At 49.5% G+C, this 11,543-nt stretch overlaps 1 protein-coding gene and 1 long non-coding RNA gene across 3 annotated transcripts; both read left to right on the top strand.

Moving 5' to 3' along the window:
• Window positions 1–4,195: 4,195 nt before the first annotated feature.
• LOC149912647 (uncharacterized) lies at window positions 4,196–6,542 on the top strand. 2 transcript variants are annotated; one of them, XR_016462133.1, is made up of 4 exons: window positions 4,196–4,308; window positions 5,747–5,962; window positions 6,063–6,164; window positions 6,253–6,542. It is a non-coding gene; the product is annotated as an uncharacterized LOC149912647 (long non-coding RNA). The 2 variants fall into 2 exon arrangements; XR_016462132.1 differs by having other exon boundaries at window positions 5,747–6,164.
• Window positions 6,543–9,248: 2,706 nt separating this feature from the next.
• Window positions 9,249–11,171, top strand: LOC149912646 (rho GTPase-activating protein 32-like). Its single transcript, XM_090130571.1, has 5 exons — window positions 9,249–9,299; window positions 9,613–9,694; window positions 10,175–10,318; window positions 10,595–10,697; window positions 10,793–11,171. The coding sequence occupies exons 1-5, from the start codon at window positions 9,249–9,251 to the stop codon at window positions 11,055–11,057; spliced, it is 645 nt and encodes a 214-aa protein (XP_089986697.1). The 3' UTR covers window positions 11,058–11,171.
• The last annotated feature ends 372 nt before the right edge of the window (window positions 11,172–11,543 follow it).

The following is an 11,543-nucleotide window of genomic DNA, read 5'->3' as shown; positions in this document are numbered from 1 at the left end:
AAGGGAAATAAGACATAGGCTTTTTATAGCAGCTGCCAATTTAAGAATAAGTTTTATTATTCTTGGCTAAGATCAAAGTCCCACATTTCAGGGTTATCTCCAGCTCATCAAGTATAATTAACAGTTTTGGATAGCCACATTATTATATAGCAATATTGTCTTCCTGCAAGGAATTTCCTTGTTTTGACACGTGCCACAGGTTGTTAATAGATTGCCTGATTACCATTTATTTTTTATATTGGCTTATGATGACTACAGAAAATTATACAGCAGCACCATAAAAACTTTAAATCCTATCCCATGTATCTGCATTCATACGAAAATAATATTGGAAAGCATTGGTGAAACTAAGATTACAAAATGAAGCAGAGGACAATTTCAGTGAAAGACTTCAGGTTTTACAGCTCTGCCCATTTCAAACCCCTGAAGACATCCACGGGTTTCCTGCTGTGGGACACAGGCACTCACCTGCAGCTCAGCACTGCCTGCTCATGCCTGCGCACACCTTCAGGCTGGAACCAAGGAAATCCTCAGCAAAGACATCAGTACACTTTTGTTATGATGACTTTCCTAAAGAAGCATCAAATATTTCTTCACGAGAAATACTGCAAGTCCCTTTGACACTAGCCCTTATTTTAAATGTTTAGATTTGTGCTTCATTCAGGCGTGCTGTCACTCACAAAAAGATTTTTATTCTTTTGTTTTTCATTCTGAGGAACACAGTGATTTCTGCCTTGTTTACTGACTGTAGGCACAGCAATACTCCTGCACCTTCAGGGAAACAGCAAATCCATCTCTTTCACACCCTACTTCTATCAAGCTCATTCACCTTACAAGGTATTTATTGCAAGCAGCTCTTCCAAAAATGGAGATTAACAGAACCTTCAACCCAGGACACCTCAGTAAGCCAGTACTTTTCATCTCCTGAAGGTGTAGGTAGACACAGAGCTGGAACATCTTTTCCAGAGCTGTGTGATGCTATCTCATCTATGTTCCTTTACTGTTGACTCAGTGTCACTTCTTATCTAACCTGGTTGCATCCCAGGATTTCTGGTGCCAAAAATAAACTGACAGCTTTCATCACTAGTTAAAAGGAAACTGCAATAGGAAAAGCAATTTTTCTGATTTCTCTGTTGATCAGAGATGCTTCATGCAAGCCTGATGCGGTAGAAACAATATCAGCTTTAGAATGACAGTCATGACAGCAGCATTTTCCAGAGTACTTCAGAAAGAACTGAGCACTGCCCCAAGAGCTTCAGAGCGGCAGGCTGTCACAGTGTGCCAACCAGCTCAGCTGTGAGTTGGCACTGAAGCTGCACCACAGGGAGAACAAAGCCCCCTGTGCACCCTTGGAGAGCCAAGGGTTGGAGATTCATGAACCTTGAGCTCCTTTCCAACCCGGGCCATGCTGTGATTCTGGGATTCTCACCTTTGCCTCATCTGGCAGAGGGAGGCAGCTCTTTCTCTTGTCTCCCTATGGCTGTCAGGTCACCAGGGCCAGTGTCACACAGGGAACTGCAAACACTGTGTGTGCTGTGCCCTGCCCATGGCAGCACAGAGGCAGCTGCCAGCAGCTGATGCCCACAAGGACAGCCAGCCTGGACTTCCTTTGATTCCTTCCCTTTGGATCAGCGTCCTTCAGGAAGGCGGAACATCTCTCCAGCTGAGCAGCAGAGGACAGCAGGGCTTCGTTGTCTGGGCATGTTCTCTTCTGGCCCTCTGGCCCTCACAGACACAGGAGGAGGACACAGAGGCTGCTGTAACACAGCCAGCCCTGCCTCTCAGGTCAGCTCTCAGGCCATCCTCTCTCCCCTCAGCAGCAGCTCACTGTTCTGCACTCCTCTGGCCTGGGCTGGCAGAGGTGTGCAGCAGTTCTGCTGATCTCCCAGTGCTGGCCATGTCTGCAGTGCCTGTGTGAAAGACACAGGAAGCTGCCAGCATTGCACTGCTCTGCTGTGCCCCTGCCATCACCGAGTTTGCTGTCAGCAGCTGCTGCTACACGGCCATTCAGGCACAGGCCTTTCCTTCCTGGCCCTCTTTCCCCCCCTCTCTCCTCTGCTCTCTCTCGTGCTCCCCTTTGGCCTGGGCTGGCTGAGCAGTGCAGGCCTTGTTGTTGCTCCCTGGGCCAACTACGTCACGGTTCCCCGTGACTCTGCCAGCTGCTCTGACACAGCGACTGCGTCCTCAGTGTGGATTCCAGAATGCGACAGACGTCCAGAGAAGACTTCCAGGGCTGATTGGAACATGCTGCCATCAAGAACTGCCATGGCTCAGGCCCCCTGGGAATCTGCTCACAGCGAAAGCTGCTGTCACTCTGTGTGGGCACAGCCTTGTCTGTGTAGGCCTGCTCACACTGCAGCCCCTGTCTGCACCAGAACCGTGCCGATCCACCTTCTCTTGGCCTCCTTGCCTGCATGGAAAAGGGCAGCTTGGGCTGAAGGCCCTCAACTTTCAGATGGCCGAGTGAAGTCTCTGAGCCCTGGTGACCCACGCAGCTCTTCAGCCTGCTGACCTGCTCTGCTGGGGCTGCCTTAAAAGGCAGAGGGCACGTTATCCTAATGTCCCCACATCCATCCCTCTTAGCATACTGTAGGCCAGTTCCTAAAAGGACACCTGCACAATCTCTCTGAATGTTAATCAACACGTAGTTGGTCTCTGCACTGCAGAAATTGCACCTAGGTTTTCAGTGGTGATTAGCTATGTGTTTAGTCAGAGGTGCAATGGTTCTAATGGTGAGAGAAAGACATTCCCAGTTGTCATGAGGTGGAACACACTTCAGACTGGAATCCTCAAGCAGACTGCAGTCAAGCTTTCTTAAGTATTCGTTGTTGTTATCAATTCAGACGCATCTCTTAATTCCTGCTTGAATGAACATTCTGTAATAAGCTGCTGAGACAGTGCAAGGCTTGACAATGAGACTACAGTTTATGAAAGCAGCACTTTTTACTTCCTTTACAAGTTCTTATCTGAATGCTAAATACAACATCAATTCACTTCTCACTGGGTTGAACGTTTTAAATATTTGGTAAACATAATGGTTCTAATTCTGACATTTAATATGAAAATATTAAAATTCCTTGTAAGTACTTTTTTGTTAGAATGCCAGATGCTAAAGGGATGAAGTGGCACAAGAAAGCAAAATATCTCTGCTGATGGCAGGAAGGACTGTAAGGATGGAAAGGCTGGTGTTTGCCATGGGCAGGGAACCACATCTGGTTTTCTTGTTCCCTTTGTCTTTGAGTGCCAGAAAAATAGAGGAGAGCGTGCCCTCACCTTGGACCCCTCCTGCCCTCTGCTGCTGAGATGGAGAAATGTCCCACCTCCTACAAGGACATCAGGACAAAGATAAGTATTGGAAATAAGACCAGGCTGGCTGTACTTGTGGGCATCTGTTGCTGGAAAATTTAATGGCAGTAAACTTCCTAGATAATGACAGAATGAGGGTGACAATAGAATGGTACGTAATCACAGTACAATGAAAAAAGTATGCAGGGTGCAGGAAGGGAGGTGTGGACATTCTGAGTTGCAACTCTTTATTTGCTCCAGATAGCTCTATCAGAATGGAAGACTGAAGGAAATACTTTGAGTGTTTTTTTAATGTGACTGGATGAAAGATGCATGTGGCAAATTGAATAACTGAGTGGTAAAGGGACATAGATACCTCACTGTTTCATGGAACCTTTCAATTAAGCACCTGAGCACTGTGTACAGGACTTGGGAATATAAGTATTAGAGGATCATGGAATATCTGTATTTGGAAGGGACCTCGAGGATCATGTATTCCACCTCCTGGTTCCACACCGGACCTCCTATGGGTCAAGCCCTGTGTCTGAGAGCATTGTGCAAATGCTCTTTGGCCTTTGTCAGCTCAGTGCCAAACCACTGCCCTGGGGAGCCAGTGCCAAATTCCATGTATCTAGTTCATCCTACAGAATGATGCCAAGAACAGTTATAGAGATCGACTTACAAACAAAATTCTTGTCTTGAATTAATGGTACACTCACCATTAAAATAAATAAATAAATAAATAAAAATAAAAATAAAAAGAAGAAGAAAAAAAAAAGAAAAAAAAAATCAAAGCCAAATTCTTATGCTGGCATTATACAGTATTGTCAGATTTTTGTAATTCTGTTTTGTCATATAAGATTCTCTCATCATGAAATAATGACCAAATTCTCTTTTCAGATCTAAACATACAAATGCTAAAGGCAGCAGTGCTGTTCAAGAGTACATTACCAGCTCAAACACTGCTTTGGCTCTAAAACTGAAGGTAGTAAGGAATTTTATCAAGGAGTTAGAAGAAAACATGTAAGTGTAGATTTAAAAGCAACCTGTATTGTTACTTAGAGTTTGATATAGTGTAATCCAATGCACAGTACTTGTAACGTGTGTTTTACAAAATGCTTTGCAATGTAGGCATCTATTAAGATAAATGCTCCAAGTTCTAATATGTCCATGACCTTTTCAAACTGTTCCTTACTCCTACACATCACTACGAGTAGTTCTTCTGTCAGGAAGGATCACATGAGTAATTAACCTGTGACCTTAAGTTTGGAATTAAATGCATACAGTGGAAGTAAGAGCTGTGGGTTATTTTGCTCTTTCAGTGTTGAACAGCCGAGGTGTTTTGTTTTGGAGGGTGGACAGTGATGGGACAAGTGGGGAATGGCTTTAAACTGAGACGAGGGGTGTTGAGGTTTAGGTTGGATGTGAGGAGGAAGTTTTTCAGCCAGAGGGTGGTGAGGCACTGGAACAGGTTGCCCAAGGAGGCGGTGGATCCCCATCCCTGCAGGCATCCAAGGCCAGGCTGGATGTGGCTCTGGGCAGACTGGGCTGCTGGTTGGCAGGTTAGAAACCCAACATGACTTTATTGCAGCCCTGGGTGCAGGGGGATCACTGCTCCTAGCATACACACAGAAGAGCTGGAGCACACAGGTGATGTACATTCCACTTGTGAACATTCCTGCAATTCCAGAGAGCGTGCGCCTGTTCCAATCACTGCTGCACAGATTAAAAACTGATTGCAGATGAGCTGTTTTGGTATGGGGTTCTTGCCAACGGTCTGCAGTGGCTGTGTGATTCCTCGGGGAGTTGCTCTCCAGCCCAAAGGTCATGTCCTAAGTCGACCAGATCCCGTTTGTGTCCAGAAATGGCTGACAACAGATCAGCTGCTGGTCAAGTTTCTAACATCACACTGGCCTTGCTCCAGTGTCTGTGTCATCAGCCCCAGCACATACGGTGCACCTCTTCAAGGCTTTGCAACACTGAGACTCTGCACTTGGGCTCCAGACATCCTGCTGCACCAAGAGGTTATTCTAGCTTTGGTATCTTGCAACTTTGTATATAACTACATCACTGTAATCATAAATGTCTAGGAGCATGGAGATGGAGAAATTAATCTCCCTGTAATTCTCTGTACTGCAGCCCCGTGGTTGTCAACACCTAATGCAATATTGAAATTTCAGTTGAGAAATTGAAAGCTGCCCTTAACAAAAAAGCATCTGCATTTGTTACTGAAATCACACTGAGGATCAATAAATCCAAATGCTTCTAGCATAACCACGATTATAGGCAGTGTTTAGACAAGCTCTTACAGGAAAACCATGAACACAAGGCTAAAGAGAGACTAAGTGATGCACTCTGCAGGAATACTCATGGAAGTCTTCACAGTGCAGGAGTCTGATCTGATTACAGATGCTGTGCTTTAAGTACCCCTTATCATATCTTTTTTTTCACTGTTGTGCAGGGGTTGGACTCAGTGATCTCTGGAGGCTGGAGATGCTGTTTGCTAATGGCAGATGGAGAGAGGAAAAGCAAGTCCAAGGCATGCTGTGCATAGCCACCACATGGCATCTGCACCATTTCCCCCTGCACCAAGGAGGAGCAGCTCACAAGCTTGGCCTGGGCCAGGGAAGGGAGCAGACAAACATCTGGACCGACCCCAAACGAGCTGGTTCTGCAGGTTGGGTGTCTTCTGCTGCTTGTCTCACATCCTGCTGCTCAGCGGTAGATTTGTTCCTGCTCAGTGCTAACAGGAAACTCACACAGCATTTCTGTTTCAGCTGTGCCAACGCTTTGATCCCTTGCTGCTTGGATGGGGCGTTTGAAGAATGATGCCTGTGCTGATGTCCAGCCAGGCTTTGGGGATGAGTCTCCACACCAGGGTCCGTCTGACAGGACTGAGGGCTGGGGATCCAGCCAGGTCGAGTCCAGTGTGCTTTGCTCTTGTTCTTAGTGCTTGTTTTTGCTCAGGAGGGCAGGAGGTGAACCTCGTGAACCAATGCCTGCAGACGGGGTTTGCAGAGAAAGAGGTCCTGCAGGCCTTGTGTGACAGCCACGGAGCTGCAGCGAGGCTGCATCAGTGTAAAACACCAGAGATCCACGGAGGTGTGAAGGGGAGCTGTGGGCTGCAGTCACGCAGGAAGGGATGTGCATGCTCGGGGTTTGGTTGCTGTGTGTGTGTTAAGTGACTGTGATACCACTGCTGGGTCAGTGTGAGTGTACGGAACAAGTGTGACAGCCTTTTTGATGGAGCCCTGTTAAAGGAGTCCTATGGACTTGAGATCCAACTATCAGCCTGTGGGCATCATCCAGGAGTTGGGGTAGGGGATGAGGCAAGGGAAGTTGGGCTGAGAAAGGGATAAAGCAGTCTGGCAGTAGTTCTGTGTTTCTCCCATCTCCTGCTTTATTTCCTTCCAGGTGAAATAGATGGGTGCTGCAACATGCCCTTGAATGTAACAAAACCCACTCTAGTGTGGATTTGACATGGGCCCAGCACTGCAAGGTACGCTGCTGGGAGGAAGCGTCCATCTGGCTGAGGGCAGGAAGGCCCTCCAGAGGGATGCACTGAGGCCAGTTGTGCGAGGCTCAACAAGAGCAAGCGCCAGGTCCTGCGCTTTGGTCATGACGACCCCGTGCCAGCTTCTCCAGGATTTGGCTGGGCTAGAATTCCAAGCAGCCCCTGATTCCAGAACGTTGGGCTGGGCTGTTGGAATCTTCTGCCCTTGTGACTGGTCTTGCCTCCCCACCCTGTCCGTGGTGGTGGAGCAGCCTGGTGGCCCTCAGTGATGTCATAAGGGCTAGAATGAGGGGAGGAGCAGTGCGTGCTGCGTCCCTTCATTGGAGCGCTGGAGCTCTGACTGAGCAGCTCGCTTGTTGCACTTGTGCACCGACTGCATCCCTTTGTCTTCACACCGTGCTGTGCAGCACCTTGTAGGTAAGCTGAGACAGTGTGGGAGAGACGGGGGGACAGTGAGTGCTGAGAACTGCTGGCTGGCGGAGCTCATAGGATCACATTATCTCCATCAGCAGAGGGGTGGCCATGAGGGACAGGGAGGTGATCGTCCCCCCCTGCTCTGCTCTTGTGAGGCCCCAGCTGCAGTACAGTGTCCAGAAAGACAGGGAGCTGTTGGAGAGGGTCCAGAGGCGAGCCACAGAGATGATCTGGGGACCGGAGCACCTCCCCTGCCAAGACAGGCTGAGGGAGCTGGGCTTGTTCAGCCTGGAGAAAAGAAGGCAGTGGGGTGACCTCATGGCAGCCTTCAGTACCTAAAGGGAGCCTAAAAAGAGGAGGGGAATCACCTCTTTGAAAGGGTAGATAACAGCAGAACAAGGGGAAATGGTTTTAAGTTGAAAACTTAAGTTTTTAAGTTGAGGGAGGGCAGATTTTGGTTTTTCCCTTGTAGTCTTTGCTAAACCGTGGAAGCAAACTGACCTGCTCTTTCTCTCTCCTCTCTCCACCCTCTGCCTGCTTCCCTGCTGCAGCTTTTGCTCGTGGAAGATCAGAGCAAAGTGACAAGGAACGGCTGCGGATTCGAGAGATTTCTCTCCCTCGTTCTGATCTCTTGCCAGGTACCTGCCATGCTTTGTCCCCCCACATGCTTTAGCAGCCCGTGACGCCCCGTGTTTAGTAACACAGCCTCATCCAGCTTTGATGGGACGCTGGTCACGTGTGGGTTTTCTCCACGTGCTCTGCAGCTCAGCCCTCAGAAGGATGCTGTCTGTGGTGCTGTGACCAGCTGGTTTTATGGAAAGCAATCCCTTAGGCAAAGAGTCCCAGCCCCAGCTTGTGCAGAGCTGCACAGCATCACCAGGGACACCAGCAGGCGTGCTTGGGCTGTGTGAGTGTGCCCGACAGCTGTAGGGAGCACAGCAGAGATGTGAACAGAGAAAATAAAAGTGTGTTTCTTTTCAGTTCCAGCTTGTCACACCTACGCTGATGGCTGTGGCATGCAGCGAGATCAGCTGTGGGCCTGACCTGGCATGGACAGAGGTAGAGTATGAAGCTCTGATTGGTCTTTGTTCCCTGACTGCAGCCAGCAGAGTGAGCTGCAGATGTGCTCTCCTGCTTTCCAAGAGAGCTCCTCTGTGGCAAGACAGTAGTGCAAGCGTGGCAAGTTTATAAAAGTACCAGAGCCATCTCGGCTGTTGTGTTTGTCCTCTACTGACTTTTCCCTTGAAATGGCTGCAGAAACAACAATCATTCTCTGCTCTGTTTGGCCTCGCTGTTGGTTGGGCTGCTCAAGAGAGCTGCTTGGTGCTTGCAATGGCACTGTTTGCACCTTGTAACTGCAGCCGTAGCTTTGGTTTCCCTCTTCACGGTCTCCTAGCATCTGAAACAGTCAGCCTTCCTGCACAAAGAGCGCAGGAAAGGAGGGGGCAAAATGGACAAGGCCACCTGTCTGCGTCAGTGCCATTGCTGATTAGTCTGGATGGGGAGAGATGCATCTTTGCTGGCGTGTGCCTGCTGCACACCAGGGAGAGAAACAGCCGTTATTAGACTTGCAGTTCCTTCTGAAGTGCCCATGATAAGGACCGAGTGCATTTCCTGCAGCTTTCTCTGCAGATGTGCTCCTCACCTTGAAATCCTCCTTGTTGGTTCCCAGCTCCTCACCGTGGCCTGTGCTCTCTGTTTCAGGCTGAGAACAAGGGGAAGCCCCTGCTAGACCATGAGGTGGCACCTGTGAATGTTCCAGCTATTGCTGCTGCCCATGCTATTAAGAGATACGTTGCCCAGGCAGCGGATGAACTCTCCTTTGAGGTAAGCAGTTCAAGGCGTTCCTTGTTGCTCAATTTTACAATGGCAAATGTCTTCAGAGCTGCACTGGTGCAAGTGCTTTAATGCTCGGCGATGTTTGGCAGTGCAGAAGAATGCAGACATTTGAGCTGTGCTTTCCTCCCAGCTGTGCTGAAGCTGGGATTGACGTTGCAATCTCTTGCAGGTGGGAGACATCGTGTGTGTCACCGACATGCCACCAAAGGAGCTGACCCCCTGGTGGAGAGGCAAGCTCGGCTTCCAGGTAGGCAAAAGCTTCAGACTGGAGAGTGCAACTGCAGTAAAGGCAGGAATCTCAGCTTAGAGCTTCTCTGCCTGCTCAGGATGCCTAATGGACGTAAACAGTTTCCCTGTGTCGGTGTCAGGGGACCTTGCCGTTGGCTGCAAATGTTGAAAAATTATTACCTTTATGCTTTGAACTATGGCCATTTTCTGCTGGATAGTCTTATGGAACGTCAGGCAAGCACGTTCCGAGGGAAATGTTACGTGGCTTTTGGTTTAACAGTTCAGACCTGAGAAGTGCTGCATGCAATAGTTGGCTTCTCTTCTTGTTACAGGTTGGATTTTTCCCAGGGGAGTGTGTGGAACTCATTAATAAGAACATTCCTGAGGCACTCATCAACTCAGTGCCAAAGCCAGGTAGGGATGTTACATTTGATGGTGTGGGGAAGCAAAATGAAGTCTTTTTGGGGGCGTGTTCCATGTTTAGTACCTCCTTTATCCATCCCACATTGTCCTCTGGGTTGATGATTCTTCATGCACACCATGAGGCAGAGATTTGGCCCAATCCTCCTGTGTTTATGACTGGACTTGGGGAAACTATAGAATTCTCATGGAATGGCTTGGGATGGAAAGGAACCTCAGGGATCATCATGCTCCAACCCTCCTGCCTCAGGATGGTCTCCCAGCCCCCACATTTAATGTGAGACTAGATCAGGCTGCCCAGGGCCCCATCCAACCTGGCCTTGGTCTCCTCCAGAGATGGGGAAAATCCCTTTTTGTATGTACTGGTTGGTAATGTTCTTCCCGTTCTGACGTGCCCTGTAGAATGTGCTGTGCTCGGCCTCGTGCAACGGAGCCAGACCTGAAATGACCTGGTTTCTTCCTTTTGTTGTGCAGTGCCCAAGAAACGCAGCAAGATCCTCACCTTCCTTCGTTCCTTGGTGAAGGCCCGCCCAAAGAAACCGACCGAGCGGGAGGTGGAGAAGGAAAGGGTGTTTGGCGGTGACCTGGGAGAGCATCTTCTCCACTCCGGTCGTGATGGTAAGGAGCTGCCCATTCCTGAGATCTTCCTCTGCTGGGCATCTAAAGAGGATGAAAGGGAGCTCATATCTAGCAGGGGGCAGGCTGATAGCCATGGAGACACGTGTAATGGGAGTTGATGGCTGAAGGATAAAGTGAGGCGGATGCTCCTAAGAGACAAGCACATCTGTATTTGCTTCAGCCAAGCCTGGCTGGGCTTAGTGGATGGGATGTGAAGCACAGCCTGCAGCACGATTGAATCAGGAGCTCCACTGATGGCTGGCACGTGTTCTTCAGTCCCCCAGGTCCTCCAGAGCTGCGCTGAGTTCATTGAGCAGCACGGCGTGGTGCAGGGGATATACCGCCTGTCCGGCGTCGCGTCCAACATCCAGAGACTGCGGTAAGAGTGCTGCGACTGACACAGCCTGAGTGCATCTGGTGTGGCTTTGGGCTTGCCTTCCTCTCGCTCAACCGGGTTTGCGTCCCTCTCTCCAGGCAGGAATTTGAGTCGGAGCAGATTCCTGAGCTCACCGTCCGGGACATTCACAGCGTGAGCTCCCTCTGCAAGATGTACTTCAGGGAGCTCCCGAACCCTCTGCTCACCCACCAGCTGTACGGCAAGTTCTCGGTAAGCACAAGGCCACGTCTTTCATTTCCCTCTTCCTGGGCCTCTTGGCAGATGGCTGCAGCAGTGCCCCAGCTCGGAGGCCCTTTTGCTGTCAGCCCCACGAGGTTTACTCGCAGTGGTGTACTAGCCTGATTGGTGTCTCGCTCCCTTTCTGCACTACTCCAGGATGCTGTTGGTGCCGCTACAGAGGAGGAGCGGCTGCTCAGAATGCAGGACGTCATCCAGCAGCTGCCCGCTCCTCACTACAGGTCAGTGCTGCCCTCAGCCTGCTGAGCTCAGCCCTGCTGCATTGCAGAGGGCAACGATGCGGTTCCAGGCTCTGTCTTTCTGAATTGCAGCACGGCATGCTCGTTGGTGCTGAACGTTTGCCTCTCTTGTTTTCCAGGACTCTGGAGTATCTGATGAGACACTTGGCGTGTCTGGCTGGGAGCTCCACCATCACAAACATGCATGCCAAGAACCTAGCCATCGTGTGGGCTCCAAACCTCTTAAGGTAAACTTCTGGTTCTGTTTCAACACAACGCTTACATCTGTTCTCCATTAAAAAAAAAAACAGTGCTCCCTTTTTCTCCATCAAATGTGCTCTTCTCCTGTAAAATCTGTGGCTGACAGAAGAGC

This window comes from Phasianus colchicus, chromosome Z (genome assembly GCF_987193195.1).
Source record: "Phasianus colchicus chromosome Z, bPhaCol1.hap1.1, whole genome shotgun sequence".
NCBI classification, from domain to species: domain Eukaryota; kingdom Metazoa; phylum Chordata; class Aves; order Galliformes; family Phasianidae; genus Phasianus; species Phasianus colchicus.
Note: the sequence above shows the minus strand (reverse complement) of the source record. Positions and strands in the feature narration are given on the sequence as shown.